This window comes from Leuresthes tenuis, unplaced genomic scaffold, assembly GCF_036924035.1.
Source record: "Leuresthes tenuis unplaced genomic scaffold, fLeuTen1.0.hap1 SCAF_6, whole genome shotgun sequence".
Taxonomy (NCBI): Eukaryota; Metazoa; Chordata; class Actinopteri; order Atheriniformes; family Atherinopsidae; genus Leuresthes; species Leuresthes tenuis.
In genome coordinates, this window is record NW_027325360.1 from 22861777 (window position 1) to 22870618 (window position 8842).

The 8842-nt window shown below is 41.9% G+C and overlaps 1 protein-coding gene across 2 annotated transcripts; it reads right to left on the bottom strand.

Annotated features, from left to right (window-relative positions):
- Positions 1-1935: 1935 nt before the first annotated feature.
- On the bottom strand, positions 1936-8842 carry zfand5a (zinc finger, AN1-type domain 5a). 2 transcript variants are annotated; one of them, XM_072388270.1, is made up of 6 exons: positions 8605-8842; positions 5416-5571; positions 4840-4939; positions 4653-4738; positions 4014-4142; positions 1936-3860 (listed from the first exon to the last, which is right to left on the bottom strand). In XM_072388270.1, exons 2-6 carry the CDS (start codon positions 5567-5569, stop codon positions 3712-3714), a joined length of 618 nt encoding a protein of 205 aa, XP_072244371.1. In that variant the 5' UTR covers positions 5570-5571; positions 8605-8842; the 3' UTR covers positions 1936-3711. The 2 variants fall into 2 exon arrangements, with proteins under 2 accessions (XP_072244371.1, XP_072244370.1); XM_072388269.1 differs by having other exon boundaries at positions 4840-4942; positions 8605-8840.

Genomic DNA, 8842 nt, shown 5'->3' on the forward strand with positions numbered 1-8842 from the left:
CCTGAGGACCTCTGATAAGAGGCTGTTGGGTGTCCCTCGAACTCGGATAATAACAAGAAGGGATTGTGCTTTTGAGATTGTTGCCCCTAAACTCTCCCACTGGATTTAAGATCTGTGAATATTGTGGACTTCTTTAAAAAGCATCTTAAGACCAGTCTGACTGGATGCTTTTTTAGATCTACTGTTCTCTTCTTTGAGTTTTCATTACTTTATCTCTCTTTTTAATTTTCATCTTTGTGAAAAACTTTGTGACAATTGTTCTTGAACAGAGAGAGATCCAGAATTGGTCTGGGTATTGGCCATATATAGCTGTCAAGTTTAACAAGCAGCTTGTAGAGGACCTGCAACTGTTAAATGGACAAATCTATTGGTCTTAGGGTTGTAAAAGTTGGCCAAAAGGGAAATTCTCCATGACGGCGATAAGGTTCATCACCCCAGTAATGTATAATGTCGGTACAGCTGCTCGTAAATGGTTGAATTGGTTGTCCCAGCGTTAAGAGTGAGTCTAAAATTCAACATCTCAATTATACATTGTGTATCACAGAATCAATTTTAAATATTTACAATACAAAATCTTATTTGAGCAGTTTTTAATTGAAGTACACAACAAATAGTCCAACATGACAGTGATAGAAATCTCCTGTTTCTATTCTTCTGAGTACAAAGGGTACTACTTTTGTAAATGTGTCATGTTGCACATGTCCACGACTCACATCCAGATGGCAGCATTGGCAGCGTCTTGCTCAAGAACTCATTAACTAGCACTGGAGGAACCAGTCATCATAAAACTCCCAGTTCTGTTTTTCTACAGGACTCCATCTGTTTCCACTGTCGTACAACTTCTTCGTATTTATTTTAGTTGTAACTATTCATGGATCTGACAGGTATTTTCATGTGCAGTCTGGTAATATCTGAAAACAAGTTTTAGCTTTGGGGCAAAATTTCTGTCCAAGAAGAATTGACATGGTGACACATGGTGAAACACAGGCACCAACAAGAAAAGGAGGAAGATGCAGATTACATGGTCATGACTATTTTCTGAGATAAAAGCAAGTTCCTGTTTGCGTTTACTGTCATGAAACTTTCAGCTAATTTCCATAGAAGCTCGGAGACACTGACAAACGGCTGTAGTGACACAGATAAATGAGCTGCACATTTATAGGTTGTCACACATGTGTTTAACTCTTTTGCATATGTGTCGCACATTAGCAACAAGGAGTGCGTTGATCCTCCTCTCATCTGTCCCATCTGGTTCAAAGGACACACAGATGTAAGGTATGGATGACTGCGTGTCAAGATGATCATTCAAACCTTTAAGAATCGGATGATTTCTCACAAAATGAAATTTAATAGAAATTGTCCACTTTACATAAGACTTCCAGACAATGTGGTCTTTGTAGCTCTCTGCCACAGGAACAGCGAGTACAACTCAGCTGCCTGAGCAGCTGCTGCTGCGATGCCATCTGCAAACACACACTGTCCTGGATCTCCCAACAGCAGTGTGAGAAAACACAATGTCTTTGAAACAGACGCGGTGAGCGCTGTGCATGCAAGGCGTAAGCCAAGATAAAGTGGAACAGGATTGCATTCTTCCAGGGTCCAGGGATTAATACTTCCTGTGTGACCCAGACAAGGTTTGAACGAGTCTCTAGAGTGAGGTTTATAGTCTAAGGTCGGGTTAGCCAAGAGAAGGCACTACAGGGTGAAGTTGGAGCTCCTAACCTATTCTTGTTGTCAACGAAATTAATATCCTTTTTATTTAGTGCTACTAAAACCTCCAACCTCTTTATATCATCTAAAATCCCTTACGGCCAGATCGTTTTGCTGCATAAGGAAGTTCATAACAGGCTTATTGCAGCTGCAAAGCAAAACACCCTGAAACTCCAACAATATAGAGAAATTGTGAGCTGTAGAATTCATCACAACGAAGCCTGGTTATGTCTCTCTGTACAGTTTTATTTACATGATACTATTCTGTTGTAATGCTGGATAGCAAGATTATATGTAATACATAAATATCAACACAGGTTGTTGTTTTTTTCTGTTTTGTACAAATTTGCATATAACTAAGTCAGAAAAGGAAAAAAAACCAAAAACAAACTCAAACGGATACATACAGTTATTTAAACGAAAAACATTCTCACAGGAGAAAGTAACACGGGTCACAAACATACATGTGTCAGGCAGCCAAAAAAAACCCACACACTTTCGCACAGGTATGTGCACGTGCACGCTCACAAATACACGCACACGCGCTTCTCTACGATGTTCTATAGCAGACACACATACCATTAGCCGTTAGACGGATGAGAAGTTACATCTAACTTGGTTTCTATTATTTTTCATAAATCTAGCTCTGGCATGCTCCTGTAATTCTGTAAACATGTGCTGATAAACCGGGTAGCTCCACAACTAAAACATTTTTTTTGGCTGAGGGTGGGTGGGTGGGGTGGGGGAAGGGGGACACACACACATCCACACAGCATCACACACACTGTGCTCACATGAATGTTGTGTTAGCGCATACAAATTAAAACTAATTCCACAAATGCACTGAATCCATGCGCCAACATCGGTACAATGGAAGAGAAAAAAAAAAAAAAAAGTTAAAACATGTCAGATAATTGTCACCCAGCAAATAAAATATCCAAAACCCTAAGTTGAGTGATATTTCTGAAACGCTAATGCAGATGAAGAGTAACTCATGCATTTAATCCATTCATTTATGCCCCTACAATATTGTAGCCTAAATTCACCCACCAGGCCCACCAGGAAAGAGTGCCGTCCTTCCTCTCAGGCCACACATTGGTACGCACAGCCCTGCACCAGGCGTCGGATAACAATGCCAACTTGGACCAGTTGGGGAAACCCTGCGATATTGTTATGTCTATTGCGAGTGTTTCGATTCATTGAAAGGTGGAGGAATTTGTCTGAAGCTAGCACGATACCTCATAACAAAAAAAAAAAAAAAAAATGGTCACATGACAACCAACCAAACAATCGATGTCAACAGAGACAAGTTGATCAGAGGGTCACTGAGGGCGACTGTCATGATGATCCACTGTCCTGCTGGGGTCAAAGCTCACGATAAAGTAAACGGGAAGACAATGTAGCTTAACACAGCAGCTGTGAGGTAGGTAAAGCTAGGAGAGACAAAGTAACAAACCCTCCTGTGCATGGAGGGTGACGCTGACCAAGTCCAGGGCAAACGGAGCACGGAACAAGAAGTTCTATGGTTAAGGGACAGCTCGTGTGGACCGTTTCTCTGTGTAGACTGAATGCTTTCAAAGACCTGTCTGTGTCTGACACAGGGTCAGAGTAAAATGGCTGTTTGGCACAAAATGGCGCCTGGTATGGGTGAGAGGAGCACAGCATATCCTGGACATGTAGCCTGGTCTGCTCTTAATAAGACAATACATATTCTTAGAAAAACAAAGACTCAACAGCGGTGAAGACACCACAGAAAACAGGATAAAACAAACTAATGAATCAAAAAAAAGAAAAGAAAAAGTGATCATTCATGCATCTTCCCCAGACAGGATCTTTTCATTTTTTTCTTCTTCTTTCCATTACTCTCTTGAGGTTGTAATTTTGTAAATCAAGTCCTTTCGATCCTCAATTAGCCACTCATGCTCATTGTAAAGGTTGACACTCATATTCCAGTCTCTGTCAAGGTGATTGATCGTTTCCAACACTGCCATTTTGTTAGATCTATATTCTCTGGATCTTGTCAGCCACAACCACGGGATTCTCTTTACGGATCTTGGCAGCAGCCTCGGCCTTGTAATCATAGGGACAGTTGTGCTTGTCGGAGTATCGATGGATGCCGCAGAACAGGTTGCCACAGCGACAGTCAAAACCTGGAAGCACAAATGTCACAAGTCAAAGCCCGAACAATTACATTAGAGGGGAGGAGAGAAAGAAATCCATTTTTTTCCTCTTAGGTCCAGTAAAACTATATTTATTCTCTGAAAACTGTCAGTAACATAATGCTTGCATTAGGTAACCCTCACCTGTAAGGCCAACCCTTTTGCGGCACATGAAGCATCTGTTTTTCTTGGGTTTGGGGGTGTCACCTTGGCTTTCTTCAATGCTGGAAGAAGCTACAGGAGTAGGACTAGAAGCAGCAGGCTGGCTTACAACTGTACACACACACACACAAACAAAGAAAAATCATGTAATCAATTAATCATGCTAGCTTATATTTATATCTGTAATTCACAAGAGAACCAAATAAAGATGTTTGTTCACACGTCCAAGGCATTAGAAATGGTGCAGTTTAGTCCAAAACTATTTTAATTTGTACATTCTTTGTCATCACTAAAGCCCCCTCTTTTCTTGGTACAAAACTGTACACTACTTGGAAAAAAAGCTAGCAGGTAGGATTAAAGCCGGGAGCCTCCGCCAGCAAAGAGGTATCTTTAAACAGGTTTATTTTTAGACAGCCTCTTTTTCTTGGAGGCTGTAAGTAAAACCAACTGTTGAGTTTCAGGTATGCAGCAAAGCATCAAAAATAAACCGAGACTGCAGTGAATCCTACAAAGAAAAGTTTGCCTTAAGATGTCTGTGAGCTTTCAGCTGTGTATGTTCCTGTGTGTCATAACATCTTATAGGATATGTCTATTATACAAGAGTGTTTATGTATATTTTACCAGGCTCGAGGGGTTCAGGCTTGTCTTCTCTCGAGATGCTCATCTCTGTCATTTGTTGAGTCACAGGAAGTGATCCTTGAATAGTTCTGCAAGTTTTAATAAGCAGTTCAGTTAGGAGTTCACATAGTCCAAAAGTTTAGGAAAGCTCACAGAGTAGCTCAAAAAGCCAACTGCAGCCAGTACTAACCTAGACATGTCTGGTGAAGAGGCAGGGGAGGCATCAACCTTGGCTAGACTGGCTTCTAGTCTCTGGATAGCTGAGGCCTCTGAGGTAGGACTAGCAGTGGCTCCTTAATAAGAGCAGAGTAAGTTCAATTAAAAACAGTATCATCCGGAATAAATCAATAGTACAATTAGGTCAGCATTACCAATTAGGTACCTACCCACCCCAGAAAATATCTTAAGCAGTCTTAAGAATTTGTAAAAAGTATACTTGAGATAAACTACTTCTGTTTTGTCATGCATTTGCCTTAAAACAAACAAACAAACAAGTTCTAACAAGCTGCAAGTATTGCATTCAATGTCTGACCAATCAATACGTAACCTTGAAGACTAATAAAGAAAACAACTGCCTTTCATTACGCAGAGTGGAAGATTAAAGAGGATTGCAAAATACAAAGTGAACATCACCTGTCTTCAGACAGAAAGTGTATCAACACAATGCCTACCCCTTCTTGAGCAAGTCTACAGTGTCTATGCTGAATCATCATTCTGACTTTTCTGAGAAACAGAAGGTTCATCTCAATGTTGTGTGCAGACTTACCCATCGGGCTGAGGGGGCTCATGCGGTCACTGCTCTGCTGTCGTGTCAGGTGTTCCTTGTAGCACACAGAGCACATGCCATTGGTTCTTGGGTTGCCGTAGAAACCGCAGCCCATGGCACAAAGCACGGGACTCTGGTTCGTCTCTTGAGCCATTGCTAACAGAATAAGAGTGACGGAGTAAGAATACTGACAGGCATACAGAAAACAAAATTTGTTTATGTATCCATGTGATTAAAATATAGAAATTAAGGTTAAACAAAAGATAGAGAAGAAAATCATGAACATGTTCCCCAGCAATCTTGTTCTAGAGAAAGGCTGACAGATAACAGGAGTCGTACAAAAACAACAGGTCTGTGTGTTCCGACTTGCCCTTTAGTCTGAATACAATAATGAGCGCTTCTCCACGGGAAGTCCAAAGAACAAACAACACTCACTGTGCCCTTGTTCAGCACCTTTGGCAGAAGTTGGACTCTCTTCTGTCCCACAGCTTTGTTATTTTTACTGTGTCCCTTCCCTCTCTCTATTCCAATCATTTGACGCAACCTTTCATATCCATTTTCATATCTGTATACTGCTTCGGGAAGCTCTATTATTCTTTCACAGTTATCTTCTCACAACAACAAATAGGTAAATGTGCTATTTGTGAATGTTTTGGTCACTGGGTAATCTAGGAGAACATTCTCATTTATTCACACTAACTACACACTCGTGTATCAAAATCATTTGCTCCCTCTTAGCAGAAATATAAGCTCCAGCTAACTTGCTGTAACTTCACCACAAAATAACATATTTATCAACAGGTGGAATAATGGTCTCTCCATGCCAAAAAACACACAAGATAAGAAACAAAATAGGCCAGCAGTTTCAGATCGTATTCCCCTTCCCCGTGCCTTTTGACGTCATAGGAGGTATTGCAAAACTTCCTGTGACATCACTCACCCCACCGATGGCCAGAAAACAAGCATGCATGTGAGTAATTTGGCAGAACATGTAGTACCATGACGTTGTCGACCATCACTGCTGTACTGCAATGCAACAGGACGTTGTGAAACTGGAGACACTGACTTTTAGGCAACGGATCCAAAACACCTAGATTAATGACAAACAAGCAAACAGGAAGACCTAGATTTGTTGGGTTTGCCTGTTTGCCAGCCCAGCCCTGGCTCTTCTACAATTCATCTGATCACATCTGACAACTACCAACAGTATCATATTTCCCTTGTCAACAATCTTTGGCCCTGTTCTGCCGCAGCACAGCAGCTGCTTGCTTGCGTTGGTGTGAAGCGAGTTTATATTCTGGTCATGGACACAAACAAGGCAGGCGAACCTAATGTTCCAGGAGAGGCTGGCAGGTGTTTTGGAACGTCCATTTGAGGTTTCCCCAACAAGCAAATGCCATCTTGATCTCGAACTAACTTCCAAACCACCTTTTGTTCTCTTTTTCGCAATCCCTGGAAGTTATCACGACAGAGTCAACAAAGAGTTTCCTTGGAAAAGCCTAAAAGGACCTCTGCCATTTGCGTCACATGTTCAACTGCTGACTGCTGAAAAATACCAGACATGACTGAGCTTAAGATTGGCAACCACCGTTGAACAGGAAAGGGATTTTTTCCTTGAACTTTATTATGTTAGAAGTGTAGCTGCACACGAATCTGAACAAAGACACATCCTCGGAGGGATACTGATTAAATACTAGAGCGAAATCCCTCCTGAGAACAAAAGCAACACGAAAAAGAGACAACAATGAACACCACCACAGCAACTAACACCACGACTTAACTTTCAAAGACAAAGGAACAATGGACAGCAAGGCTTAGCTGTTACGTTTGGTCCAGCTGTCAGGTAAACAGGCGTGTTACTTAAATATTTACCATGACCTCCGAAGAGCAGTGATAAGGTAAAAGCTTCAGGTAACCCACACTTAAATCTGCTCCGCTTTCAATCCAACTACACTAAATACATGAGAGGTCTTAAAAGGGACCCTAATAAAGTGGATTAATAAAGTGGATTCTAGAGCAAGTCTAACATGGCAAGTCAGGGGGTTTCCAGCACAGGGCTTATTACCAGTCACCACAATTTCCTTTCTCATACATTCTAAGCCCTAGCAGCAATTAAATGTGATAACTAACGTGTTGAAATTAAGTCGATGTGGTTCCCTTGTGACGAACGGCTAAAAAAGACCGTGAAAAATACTTCGTTTAGCAAACAAAAGAGGAAGGCTGTGCTGCTTTATCAGCCGCAAGCTTAGCTCATATTTCAGGCCCTGCTGGGCTGAAAACTCCTGAGTCACACTGGAGGGCAGTACAGAAAAAGCCTGCCGTTTTTTTTTGTTTTATTTTTACTACAAGAAGCAAATTATTCTGCTTTAAAAATACTCTGTTTAAAGGAAGTACCAGAGGCTGACAGAAGGCAACAGCGCTGATGATTTGTATAATAACCCAGAGTCTAGACAGTGTGTTCTCTGCTCCCTTTGTTTCTTCCTTTGTCTGCAATCTCCCTGCTTCCTGTTTAGACGTAGTTTTGTTATCTCGCATTTATCGCAACATTTGCACTAATACCCATTTTTTGGGCGTCCTCAACGAGGCATTGTGAACAACCATGGTTATATAATCACACTTAAGCTATTAGAAACGGCTTGGTGATGCCACAACGTCCTAACATCGAGCAAACCTCGAACCCAGCGCGAAACTACTGCAAACACTCCCCTTAATTTATCTCAACATGTTTAAGCAAATGTTCGGTGACAATTTCAGCGTAACCCTGTTGCTCCACTGGTTTATTCGGCTTATGAATTTTCTATTTCTAGACAGGAATTAACAGGCTTTGGTTCCCCATCCCCCAGCTCGGGGCAAACAGAAAAACAGACAGCAACCAGCGCTAGCTACCTCCCTTGTTTTCCCCTTGAATCAGACGGAGTCACGTTCGAGGGCTTGTGCTATTTAAAGTCAGGTGGAAAACCAGGTGCTGGTGGCAACTTAAAGGAGCAAAGACAAAAAGCTGGTTTGGCACACAAAAGCCATCACGCACACACCGCCTGACCTTTAAATCCACAGTTAAAGGTCGCCATGACCAACCATCATCTCAGCTGAAACGCCCATCTTGTTGCTGTTTACCTAAATAGGCTTGGCTCTCTTTAAAAATAAATCACGTTTAAAAAAGAAGAAGAAGCGATAACCCAAGATCATCACCTGCTAAAAATCGATGGGTTTCTTGCGTGACGACAGGAAAAGTGCCCGTTAATCTGAGCAGAGAGGGAAAAGGTCGTGGTTTCGGGTCCCAGTAACGTCCTTTCCTTCTTCCCAGCAGCGTTTATGTGTCGTCGTCCTCTCTGCCAGACGGCTTTAGTCGTCCCTTCTTCGGCCTCCTGCCTTTCCTCCTTCCTCTCGCCGTCTCCCGGCCCTTCTGGGTGGATGTTTGTTTCCTTCT

Excerpts from the sequence above, each read along its gene's own strand:
- zfand5a (XM_072388269.1), bottom strand. The coding sequence starts at position 5,569 with ATGGCTCAAGAGACGAACCAGAGTCCCGTGCTTTGTGCCATGGGCTGC. Across the intron at positions 4,943-5,415 it reads GAGCCCCCTCAGCCCGATGG|GAGCCACTGCTAGTCCTACC; the intron begins GTAAGTCTGCAC and ends GCTCTTATTAAG. Across the intron at positions 3,861-4,013 it reads CAAAAGGGTTGGCCTTACAG|GTTTTGACTGTCGCTGTGGC; the intron begins GTGAGGGTTACC and ends TTGTGCTTCCAG.